Source organism: Bubalus kerabau, chromosome 4 (genome assembly GCF_029407905.1).
Source record: "Bubalus kerabau isolate K-KA32 ecotype Philippines breed swamp buffalo chromosome 4, PCC_UOA_SB_1v2, whole genome shotgun sequence".
NCBI lineage: Eukaryota > Metazoa > Chordata > Mammalia > Artiodactyla > Bovidae > Bubalus > Bubalus kerabau.
The window spans coordinates 114,597,432-114,610,443 of record NC_073627.1 but is presented as its reverse complement, the minus strand read 5'-3'; the positions used below and the strand labels follow the sequence as shown (position 1 = coordinate 114,610,443).

The following is a 13,012-nucleotide window of genomic DNA, read 5'->3' as shown; positions in this document are numbered from 1 at the left end:
GGTAACTGACTGCAAATGTTTGGAATCGTCTCATTCTGCTGCTGTTATTGGAACTGAACTTGTCTGGTGACATGAGAGCTTTTTGATGAGATTAAACAGAAACTGGGACTTTATATAACAAACATGGTCTATGTCAGAGAACTAAATAAAGATTTCGAAACTACCTTCACTTTTTTCCTTCCTCTTGGAAACTCAGTTTCATGATGTTCTTCCACTGCCATTCAAAACAGAAGTTGAATTCCACCTTAATAAGTCTGTTGACTTATGTTTTAACATGACTTGAGGCAGTAAGCCTCTCACTTCTTTTCCATTTCTATACTTTTAGGAGAAGCCTGAGGTATGTCGAGCTAAGATTTGGTGTTCAGGAGTTTAGAAAAATGTTTTTTTCTGGCTGATACTGATATTAGTTGCTTGACATTTATCATGAAAAAACTGACACTGTATAAAATCTGTAGAAATAATTTGGAGTTAATATTGAAAAGTTTTGAAGAGAATACTATGATCTAATTGATAAAAATTAGTCATTCCTTGGTATTCATGGGGGATCAGTTTCAGGACCCAATGGGTACTAAAATCTTGACGCTCAAGATCCTTATATAAAATGTCATAGTATTCAGTATTTTCATAGAACCTATACACATCCTTCTGTACACTTTAAATCATCTCTAGAGTACTTATTATACTCAAGACTGTAAATGCTACCTAAATAGTTGTAAATACAATGTAAATGCTATGTAAATAGTTCCCAGCACTGGAAAAAATTTTGCTTTTTGGAGTTTTCTGGAATTTAAAAAAATATTTCTTATCCACAGTTGGTTGAATCTGTGGATACAGAACACACAGATATGGGAGCCAACCTAATGATAAAAATTGTAAATATAGGTTTTTAACACATATTCTCTTTGGGCTTCTCTGGTGGCTCAGATGGTAAAGAATCTGCCTGTAATGCAGGAGACCTGGGTTTGACCCCTGGATTGGGAAGATCCCCTGGAGAAAGGATGTCTACCCACTTCAGTATTCTTGCCTGGAAAATTCCATGGACAGAGGAGCCTGGTGGGCTATAGTCCATGAGGTTGCAAAGAGTCGGACACGACTGAGTGGCTAACACTTTCACTTTTCATGTGCTCTTTACTCTGTGCCAGACACTGTTCTAAATAGTTGAAATGAATTAGCATTTTAATGCTCAGGTATCCTATGAGGAAGCTTATAGTGTTATTTCAGCCTTTAGGTGAGAAAACTGAGGAACACACAAGTAACTTGCCCAAGGTCACACAGCTAGTAATTGGCAAAGCTGAGATTCAAACCAGGTGCCTTTACCGTGGAGACTATGCTTTTAGTTATTGGAAAGTGAAATTTTTGTGTGGTCTTGGAGAATAAATATTATTGGAACTTCTTGGATTTTATGATAATTAAATATTGAGAGAATTACTTCTTACATGATGTGATAAATTAAAATGTTCCTTCATTCTCTTTAGATTTGCAGACAATGGAATAGGACTGACCTTTGCCAGGTTTGTAATTACTTAAAAAATATTTATCTGTTTATTTTAAAGTTGTAAGGTAAAATAAACCTTGATTTTTTTTTTTTATGGATAGCACAGGAATGCTGTATCATTTATTAACATTAAAAAAATAGCACTTACTTCTTGATGCCACTAGAGGGCCAAAAATACATTTTTATTGATTAATTGAATTCACACCAAAGTAGGTTGCTCTAGCTGGAATTGCACAGAAGGATAGGCCCATCATATTTTTTGCTTAGAAGAAAACCCTTGAGCTTTTGATTAAAGATCTTAAAAAGTAGGGGAATAAAGAGGAAGGGAGTAAAAATTGGCAGCAGATTAAATATTTTCTTTCTTAAAAGTTGGTCTCTTTTCACAATGGTCCTTAAGAACTGAACTTTTTATGTTACATATTTTCCCCCAGATAACAGTTACTCTCATGCCCATCTTAAACATGTTTGTCATCTCCTTGTATTCAGGGCAAGTTTATTCTCCTCATTTGCAATATTGTTGCTTGAGACTAAAATAATTAGTTGTTCCTGCTAAATTAAATCTCATTTGTTTAAGTCTAATTTCCAAACCACATATTAATTTATAAGAGGTATACTCACAATTTAGAGGCACCTTTTGATGACTCGCTAATATGTATTTAAGAAGCTGCTGGCTACTTTGAAAATGTTTAGGTTTTTAAAGTTATAGCTTGCCTTCCTGTGTGATTAATGATTGTTCTTATTTTAACAGTGATGGAAGCTTCCCAAGCGATGAAGGTTCTAGCCAAGAGGTATCTGAATCTCTCTTTGTTGGGGAGAGCAGGAATTACGGCTTTCAGGGTGGTCAGAACAAGTATGTAGGCACTGGAGGGATAGACCTGAAGCCTCGGACATTACCTAGGAACAGGTGAGCATTGCTTTATCAGAGGAATGTTACCTTTAAACAATAAATGAAGCTCTAACCCTTAAAAAAGTTTCCATAATAATCCTGAATGGATTCCCACTGTAACACTTTTCCCACCATATTTATTATTATTAAAATGATTCATGTTATTATTGCTATTTCTATTGTATGTATTATCCTCTGGGATTCTGGAGCATTAACTGTTAAACATTATATATAGATGTCATTATCAATTTTATGGGGCTTCCCTCAGTGGTAAAGAATCCACCTGCAATGTGAAAGCCCTGGGTTTGATCCCTGGATCAGGAAGATCCCCTGAAGAAGGGAGTAGCTACCCACTCCAGTATTTCTTCCCTGGAAATTCCTTGGACAGAGAAGCCTGACCGGCTATAGTCCACGGGGTCGCAAGAGTCGGACATGACGTAGCAACTAAACCACCACATCAGTTTTATAATGAAGGAAACTATCCTGTTTATCCTTTTTGGATAAAGTCTTATGTAAGCTGGTAGTTTTTTTTTTTTTTTTTTTTCCTTCCTTGAGCCACAGAAAGTCACCAAACCATAAACTATGGACATCAAATCAGTTTTTCCTTAATATGGTGATGTTAGTTTTAAGAAATAGCCACTGGAAAAAAGAAATTACTTATTGAAAAGAGTCCTAGAAAATCAGTTGATAGATGCCAAAGCTGACTCAAAACCTAACTAGCTATATAATTAACAAAGTTTCAGATGTTGAAAGGGTATGGGGTAGACTTTTGGCATGTTTTCTGTCAAAATAATCACAGTCATTAAACTAGTACTTAGCACTGTAAAGATTCTTCAGAACTTTTGGGAAACTATTACCTAATTAATCTGTACCTCAGCTTTGAGACACGGTTTAGAGTTGTCGTCATTTTACTCATAAGAAAACCAGGTAGAGAAAAATTAGTGTTCTAAAGTCCTTACATCAGAGCTAATGTCAGATTTCATTAAGCATCAGTCCCCTTAAAGCTATCCACTGTGTCTGGATATTGGGCTAGGACAGGTCAGCGGGGTAAGGCAAACAGGCAGGTGACTTTAAGGGACAGGTGGTGAATATTGGCTGAAGGGCTTAACTAGCTTCTAGCAAAGGGCAGCCTATCCTTGGCCCTATCCTGTGCTTATCTGTGGGAAATACTAAACATCTTTACTACATGTACACTACGTGTAGAACTTCTTTTAGTCAGACTGTGGAAGCCACTAGGAAAGGAACTTCATGGATTTTTAATAGTTAACATTTATTAAATGTTTATTATGCATCAGGCCCTGTTCTGAATATTTTATTATTCAGTTAATCCTTGTAAGCCTGGTGAGGTAGGTGTTGTCATCGTCCTGCTTTATAAATGAGTAACTTACTAAAAGTAGCTAATATGGGACTCAAAACCTGTTAGTTTGGCTTCAGTGCTCTGCTCTTCACAATTAAGCCAAAGCTGCCTCTTCTAATATGTAAATTAAAGGGAAAAAAAAAGCTGTATTAGTTGGGTATGGGCTGCAGTAAAATGGTGGGCAATTCAATTTCATTATTTTTATTTTACATTGGCCTCCAGTTTTACTTCAAAATGCTGTTGCTTCTGTGCTAGCGAGGAATTTTTTAAACAGATTGCTGGTTGGTCAATGGGCCTAATTTTTATTTTACTGTATCTTTGCAGCCTTTTCTATGGCAGAGGACCATTTTGCTATATATTCTTGGATACACAAAGATGGGCATAGATTTTTAACCAGATTATTTGACTTTCTTGGTAGTGTATATGATTTTTTATTGCAAAACACTGCCAAGTCGTAAACTAATTAGTTGCTATAGAAGTCCTCTGCAATGCCATTAAAAAACTTAATAGGGGAAAAAACCTAAGGGATCCAGAATATTATGGGTTTTTTACATTAATTATGGTTAATAACATATGATTAGTAAGTTAAGGAGCTTATGTTTGGACAGAAAGGAGTAAAATGAATAAAATGAATTTCTCAATCTAGCTATAGTAAGCCTTGCAGACTTGTACTTTTAAGTATATCATTTCTCCTTATTACTGTCATTTAGTGGCTTGAAAGGAGGTCTCTGATTAAGCACAGATTTGTCTTCTTGTGCTAGAGATTTCGGAATTAAAGCTAAATGGTATGATTTATCAAAGAAAAGATCTTAACTGAGTTGATTCAAGAAAGCAAAGTCACCTCTTGGAGAGGCCTTCACTGTATCCTAAATAGCATCTCTGTCCTACTCAAGTCTATTCTATTCCTATGTCTTTTGTTTTCTTATGCTCTTATCTGAAATTACCTATTATGTTTTTGTTTGCCTTTCTCACTGCAGTATAGGTTTCATTAGATTAGAGATCTTGCTTCATTAGTACTGTATCCTAGAATTGTACTTAGTGTATATAGGATATTTAACAGTATTTATGAAACAAATATGTAAGTGAAATGCTGTTAAACAGATGGGCCCATATGCATTAAACAAAATTTTGTATTTCAACAGGACATTTCCAATTAGAGGCTTTCAGATCTATGATGGGCCCATTCATCTCACCAGGTGCACTTTCAAAAAATATGTGCCAACTTTAGATAGATATACCAGTGCTGTTGGCTTCCTCATGAAGAATTCCTGGCAGATAACCCCTAGAAATAGCATCTCCTTCGTGAAGTTTGGTCCACATGTAAGTACGTTCTTATGGTTCCTATACAGTGACTATGGTACCAAGTGGAGGGACGGCACATTTCCAGAGAAAGAAACACAAAGATGGGATTTGCACTGAGTTTTTAGGCTTAGGAGGTGAATGCTATGCAAGAGTAACTCCTGATTTCAGGTACTCTGTCCTGCTGAGTTTAGGGTGAGAACAGAAGTCCCATGTGACCTAGAGTATTTTTGTGACCTAGGGTATTTTTGATATCAACAAAGGGAGAATGACTTAATGTGATGATCACTGGTGGGAATTGTAGAATTTCATAGGAATAAGAGGACGTATGATTTTGGGGAATTCAGTATAATAATCCATAAAGAGATTTGGGTTTTACCTGGTATTTTACTTTTCTGAGATCTATTCTTCTGGGGAGCTGGGGAACAAAAGATTGGGAAAGAAGAGAAATACTGGGGTGATAGGAAACAAATTGGGTTATTTCTGATATAAACTATTGGAATATTTTTATGAAGATTGCAAAAAAGACTTAGAAATAATTGTTTACAATATAGTAGGCCACAGAACCAGAGAAGGCAATGGCACCCCACTCCAATACTCTTGCCTGAAAAATCCATGGATGGAGGAGCCTGGTAGGCTGCAGTTCATGGGGTCGCCAAGAGTCGGACACGACTGAGTGACTTCACTTTCACTTTTCACTTTCATGCATTGGAGAAGGAAATGGCAACCCACTCCAGTATTCTTGCCTGGAGAATGCCAGGGACGGGGAAGCCTGGTGGGCTTCCGTCTAAGGGGTGGCACAGAGTCGGACACGACTGAAGCGACTTAGCAGCAGCAGGCCATAGAAATCATTTTCTCAGTAGCTTCACCAGTACCTTCCTTACCATCAATACATAGGCCAATCTGATTATATACCCCCAGCCTCTTCCCATCTTGCCACTTCTAAGATGACAATGGTGTAGAGATTGAGTCTCAGACCATCTTGCTTTCTGCTCCCACAGGCAGCCACAATTGTAAAGTGACTCATAGTTTTGTCGTTCATGTCCATAGGCAAACTCTGTGGTTCCCCAGTTTAAAAGAGAACTTAGGTTAGTTTATCAAAGTCTATACTGGTTTTTGTGAATAGACGAGGCATGGAGCAGAGGCACAGGGGCAAAATGATTGACTGGTTCTCATCTAGACTGCATAACTCCAGGGGAAGAGGAAGAGCTACACTGTGGACAGGGCTGGATGTAAATAGGGTGGGTCTTGGATTGCCTTTCCATTGTGGAGGTTGGCAGCTCACTTACAGCCTGGACGTTCTCTCCATACATTGAGTTTAGTGATCATTGACATGGTCATACTTAAAAATCAGTTTTTAGATGTTGCATTTGTTGCAGTTAGAGTTCTCGCAGCCTAAGAGAATCCATGCTGTTTAAGGCCAGTGTTTCATCAGCCTGGAATTTTCTAGGTGCTGATGCTCTGGAACCATTTGTGAAGGGTATGTTCCGCAAATTTGTTCTTCCTAAAAAAGATGGAGAATATGTCCTAGACTTTAAGATTTAACCATGGGAGGTATAAGTAAAGAGAGAAAAGAGTCTAGAACTAAGAACTTAGAACCATTTGTCCCACACATCACTGACTTTCCATTGAGTTGCTTATCATTTAGATGTTCAGTTGATTTTAAAACTTGCCAGGACAATGAGTGCATAAAAGCATCATAAGGTGTATTTGCATGGGTTGAATAACATTAGCCTGGTGGGCTACAGTCCATGGGGTCGCAAAGAGTCAGATACAACTGAAGCAACTTAGCGCACTGAAAGATTATAAATTATGTAACCTGTAGCCTGCTTTGTAGCTAGTTATGTACTATGTGTTTGATAAAGGTATTGAATTAATGTTACCTGACATGAAAATTACTGAGCTGGACTTGTTGAGGAGAGAAAAAAAGAACAGACACCTTTCCACAGGTTCTAATGAGTCCAGTGGTCAGGCAACCATACCAAGACAACATTTAGACTGTTTCAGTTTGGAACTGTACTTATTTTTTGGTGACAGGAGTCATTTACAAGTTAACTAAAACATTTGAAGTAAAATGAAATGATTAGCTCAGGAGATCGAACTTGTAATGTATTTTAATTTAATTGAGGTATAATTTGCATACAGGGACATGCAGAGATCTTAAGTGAAAAGTTTTTAAGTTTTAACAAATACCTTGACTACATAGTTCCTCTTTCCACAACTATTCTGGTTTCTGTTACCATGAATTCGTTTTATCTGGGGAACAGGTAATCAAGTTGAAAAAAGGGAAAACATCAAAGATGAAGTTGAAAGCTTGCTGCAGAAACTAAGGCTTCAGGAAGCTTTTTTTTTCTGTTCATGTCATAATTAATCAAAAATGTTGGTTGACAACTATGCTGTGTCTCAGAACTGCATAGTCTTTAAGGTTTTGTAATGAATTGTAATGAATATGAAGTTGGGTTCTTGCAGGGGATGCTGGGTACCATGGCAGCAGCCCTCATTGTAGGACGTCCTTGCTTTTCATTGCTGTTAGGTCTCTCTTAATGTATTCTTTGGAAAGCCTGGTCCCTGGTTTGAAGACTGTGAGCTAGATGGTGATAAGAACTCCATATTCCACGACATTGATGGCTCTGTGACGGGATACAAGGATGCTTATGTGGGAAGAATGGACAACTACCTGATCCGCCATCCAAGCTGTATAAACGTGACCAAATGGAATGCAGTGGTGTGCAGTGGGAGCTATGCCCAGGTAGGCCGGAATGCATTGTGATACCTGATCCCCGCCTCCCAGCTCCTGACAGCACTGTTTCTGTGAGGAGTACACTTCAGGTCTTCTGGCTGATGGATACTTCTCAAAGCATGATTTTCTTTTTTTTTTTTAAAGCGGTTAAAAAAAAGAAAAATTTCATGAGAAATCATAGACTCATAGAATTTTATTTAAAGGTCCCCCACTACAAACCAATTTAAAAGTGGAAAAGTGAGCCCAAGAGAAGTAGGATTAATTTGCACTTGGTTAAATATGGTTAGGAGATATTTGGGGTGAGAAACCATATTTCCTGAGTCTTAGGCCAGGTTTTCTGGCTGTGCTACAGCTGTGCCCCCTGAGAAGGCATTTTATTCTTTGCTTTTAGGTGCTAAGTTGCTTCAGTTGTGTCCAACTCTTTGTGACCCTATGGACTGTAGCCCATCAGGCTCCTCTGTCCATGGGATTCTCCAGGCAAGAATATTGGAGTGGGTTGCCATTCTCTCCTTCAGGGGATCTTCCCAACCCAGGGATTGAACCCGTGTCTCTTACAGCTCCTGTATTGGCAGGTGGGTTCTTTACCATGAGTGCTACCTGGGAAGCCCTTCAGGGTTATTATCTCTATTTATCTCTAAATTAGGGAATCTAACTTGTGAGGCAGAATATCAGTAGGTCACATGGAAAGCAATATATTCTCAGAAACAGAGTTGGGAATTGGAAATGAGTGGACAAGGAAGGAATTCAAGGAAATTCTGCAAATCATAATATATCTGTGAAAATATGAAGGAGATGCTATAGATTGGGAAACACTTCTTTGAAAACATTAAGCTAGTGTGCATTTATTAACTGGATGCCAAGTATAAGAGGATGGAATACTTCGGGAGGTATAATGTTCAGAAAATAGATGCTGGAACTAGACCACATGGCTTTGAATCCTGGCTCTGTTATTTTCTTAAATACGAGATGTGTAAGTTAATTAGCTGCTCTGTGCCTCTGCACAGTGAGGATAATATTAGTTTCTTTCATATGTGGCTGTTGTGAAGATAGAATGCATGAGTACTGATAATACATTTCACCCATGGCCTGGCACATAGTGAAGTGCTTGCTGCAATTAGTATTATTTGAAGAGCAGGGCTCTTAAGTTGCAAAGATGATTTTAATAGTGATATTTTGGATGGATAGAAGATTGCAGAATGAAGGTACCAGTTGCCCAGAATTTTGAAGAGAGCAGAATTTTGTTTCCATATTTTAGACAATTACATGGTCATATTTAATAATAAATGTTGAGGGAGATAAAAGAATAAAGGAAAAGGATAATTGGAGCATGAAGAGGAGAATTAGAGGAAAAGCAAGGTATTCTCCAAGGCAGACTTGGCTCTGATAGTCTCAAAGGCAAGAAAGAAACCTCACTTGCTGATATGCTGCTGAATTCTCTTAGTTGTAGGATGGGTTTTTCCAGGGGAAGGACCAGTTTGGTGATGGAGTACCTTTGCAGAACTCTGACTACTTTACCCATCAAGTGTGTGTTTGTGGCTCCTGCTTTTCAATTTCTTGAGCCCTTGGAGTCTTCTGGTTTCTGCCATTTAATAAGCCTTCTGTAGTGGGAGTTTCTTGTAGCAGATTTCTTTATTACTCTTCAGACTTTGAATCATCATTGTTAAAGAATGCTATGATTCTTAAATTAAAAAAAAAAAAAAAACAGCTTCAAAAAGATTCTTATCAATAGACAAGACAAAGGGCTTAAGAGGGATAAAGATTAGAGAGATTTTTCTGGCTTATTTTAATGGAATACTGGCTTCTTTGCTGTGGGATTTCTCATTCCCATGGGAGCAAGAAGAATCATATTTGCCTGAGTTCCAGGAAGGACCAGGAAAGGATGGAGAATTAATTATAGTAAAAAATAAAGAAGAAAAGAATGTGGTTAAAAATGTGATTTATTTTTTCATTCATTTTATTCTTAACCAGAATTGCCCTCTAAAATTAAGTAGTCATTAATGTCTAAGAAGATGTAGAAATTTGAGAATTAAAACAAAAATAAGAAGCTTTTAAATTCTTCAATAGCTACAGTTGTAGTTAAATTGCTAGCCATGTGTATTCAAAGGTACATGTATCTGTTTGTCTTTCTTAACATGGTATGTACTCACTAATGAAGACTTTATATTTTATTTTAAATGTCTCCGTAATTTGGATTTGATATACTTGAGAATGTGAACCTGATACTTCTGTCTTACAAAGCAAAGTAGTAATTCTATTTTTTTTTATTGTTTTTGTTTGTTTAATCCTGCCCACGAGGCTCTGGGAATGGTAAGATAGAAATTTTCTCCTGGGGATTTGAAATTTGGGCTGGGAGCCCAGATCTACAGCCATTTGTTGTTGCTTGGATGATATATAATACTGTACGTTTTCAGCAAAAATTAGAAACAACTGGATCTCAAGATAGAATAATCATTATTTAGCTATTTGTAAATATTTTTAATGGAATGTCTGCTTTTTGCTGACCCAAGGATAAAGGTACTCAAGAAGAAAGGTGGTATCATAAGGAGCATGCTGTGCTGTGCTGTGCTTAGCCTCTCAGCTGACTCTTTGCAACCCCATGGACTGTAGCCCACCAGGCACCTCTGTCCATGGGGATTCTCCAGACAAGAAGACTGGAGTGGGTTGCCATGCCCTTCTCCAGGGGATCTTCCCAACGCGGGGATCGAACCCAGGTCTCCCACATTGCAGGCAGATTCTTTACCAGCTGAGCCACCAGGGAAGCCCAAGAATACTGGAGTGGGTAGTCTACCCTTTCTCCAGGGGATCTTCCTGATCAAGAAATTGAACCAGGGTCTCCTGCATTGCAGGCGAATTCTTTACCAGCTGAGCTACTAGGGAAGCCCTTATAAGGAGCATGTGCTACCTCAGATCCTTGGATGTGGAAGAAGGAAGGTTATAGATATGTGTTTGGGGTGGGGTGTGTATTTTATTATATTTTATATATAACCTTTATATAACCTATTATTGGGTTGGCCAAAAAGTTCATTTGGGTTTTTCTGTTGCAACGTAATGAAAAAACCCTGAAAGAACTTTTTGGTCAACCCAATGTAATGAAGTACAGGTCACATATAAACATTTAAATAAACAATGAGTGAATATAATATATTAAACATATATATTTAAATGAAGACAATCAGTCTCAAACTATATATTTCCTATCTGTATTTTAATCTTTACATGGTGTCAGTAGAGAAGAGTTATATCAAAATAGTCAAACACAAATGAAAGTTAAGACTTCCTGGCTCAAAGAATTTATAATTAAGGAATCACTATGGACAAAACTGTGGAAAAGAGAAACAGAAAACAGAGAAGTTGTGTGGGTTAAATGCAGCATTCTGCAGATGTTTCGATACTTCTGGGGAATTCTATTACAGATGCAGATTTGTTTTAGGAAATTGTTCTGAGGTTTGTTCCTTGGAGGATGCATTTGGGGAAGATTTTGTTTTGGTGTAGAATGGGGCCCAAATGCCACTGGAATAAACTCAGGGCTTTCAAATTTGCCTCAGTTTAATAGGTTTTTCCAGTTTTTGCAGAACACTTTATAACTTTTTTTTTTTTAATGGGTGAAAAATGACTTCTTGGGCTGATGCAGGTCATGGAAAATTGAAAGCCAAAGCTCTAAGATATTTTAAATTTCCACCTCTTATTTCAGAGGAAAGCCTTTCAGATTTAACTAGAGGGTATCAGTTTTCACATTAATTTACTAATTTTTTATATGTGTGTACTTCAGATTGAAGGATTTCTTTGACAAGCTATGTAAACCACAAAGGTTTTATATTCTGATGAATAAGCTGGCCTGTTGTGGAAGAGATGATGAAGATCTTGGCTAGCAGAACACATGGTCTGTTTTTACCATTTCAGTTTAAGTAGGCTTCATTGTAAGTGGAGCTTAGGATGAAGTTGGCTACTACTCATTTTTGTCTGGCACAGATCATAGAATCTCTCCTTTGAAAGTAGAGACACTTGACTTTTGCTGGAAATTTTTTTTTTTAGCTATTTAAATTTTCATTACCTTTTCTTTAATTCTTAATTATTTTTTGAAGGTCTATGTGCAGACATGGAGCACTCCGAATCTGACTATGACCATCACACGAGATGAGTATCCAGACTACCCTATGGTGCTCCGAGGAATTAACCAGAAGGCAGCTTTCTCACAGTACCAGCCTGTGATCATGCTGGAGAAGGGCTACACCATCCACTGGAATGGGCCAGCACCCAAGATTGCTTTTCTATACCTCATAAACTTCAACAAGTATGCTTCTGTTACTGTGATTTCAAATAGTTGAGCAAGTAGTAATTTAGTGGAGAAAAATAATAGCCTATCTCCTTTGTAGCAAGTAAAGAATCCTGGCTTTACGTGCTTTGTTCCTCCTGTGGAAAGGCTATATATGTTATATTGATGGACTTAAGGGATTATATAAGTTAAATCCTCTCCTTTTAAAAGCATGTATTTTTCTCTATGGCCAAGGTATTTTGTGCAGAATTTAACAGTAGGATTTTTTTTTTTTTTTTTTTGCTGTGCCACGTGGCTTGTCTGTGGAAATGTGGGATCTTAGTTCCCCCCCAGGGACCGAACCTGGGCCCTCAGCACTGGTGAGAGCACCAGTCTTAACCACTGGCCTGGCGGAGAATTCCCCAACAGTAGATTTTAATACTGTATGCTGAATACTGTAATTCTCCATAGCTGGGATAGGAAGACATTTTTATCTGGTGTTCCAACTGAGCACTTGGTTACCTAGAAAGTAAAAAGGTTTTTGAGGCCAAGTTTAGACTTGACAGAAGAGAGTGGTATGATTGATTATTCATGTCATCAGTGGGCACAGAGTAGAAAATTGTGGCCTGAATGCCAGATATTTTGCACCTCTGCCTGTATGTGAAAGCATCTTTCTATTCCCTCTTGACTTCTCAATTGTCTGCTCTCATAGTATTACTTTTTTTTTTTATAGTATTACTTTTAATCAAGACCTCTGTTTATTTAATTAATTATTTAATTTATTTAAATGTTTACTGTGTGCCAGTTGATATAAGGATGACCAAGAGAAATACTTGTCCTTTAGAAACTCACAGTGTACAGGTAGAATAAAATTTAAGTAAATAAGGCAGTACTATTTTTTTAATGGACAAAGGATAAGAGCAATTATTCTGCATAAGGGAGTTGGGCCAGGCTACACTGAGGAAGTGACAGTAAGTGATCAT

At 37.5% G+C, this 13,012-nt stretch overlaps 1 protein-coding gene across 3 annotated transcripts in view; it reads left to right on the top strand.

The window, feature by feature from the left end:
- CEMIP2 (cell migration inducing hyaluronidase 2) overlaps positions 1-13,012 on the top strand; it is an 81,331-nt gene that overhangs the window by 50,628 nt on the left and 17,691 nt on the right. For all 3 annotated transcript variants that reach the window (XM_055578294.1, XM_055578296.1, XM_055578297.1), the window contains 5 exons: positions 1,476-1,511; positions 2,244-2,399; positions 4,881-5,058; positions 7,571-7,786; positions 11,860-12,068. In XM_055578294.1, the coding sequence (XP_055434269.1) occupies positions 1,476-1,511; positions 2,244-2,399; positions 4,881-5,058; positions 7,571-7,786; positions 11,860-12,068 (795 nt within the window). The remainder of the gene's footprint in view (positions 1-1,475; positions 1,512-2,243; positions 2,400-4,880; positions 5,059-7,570; positions 7,787-11,859; positions 12,069-13,012) is intronic.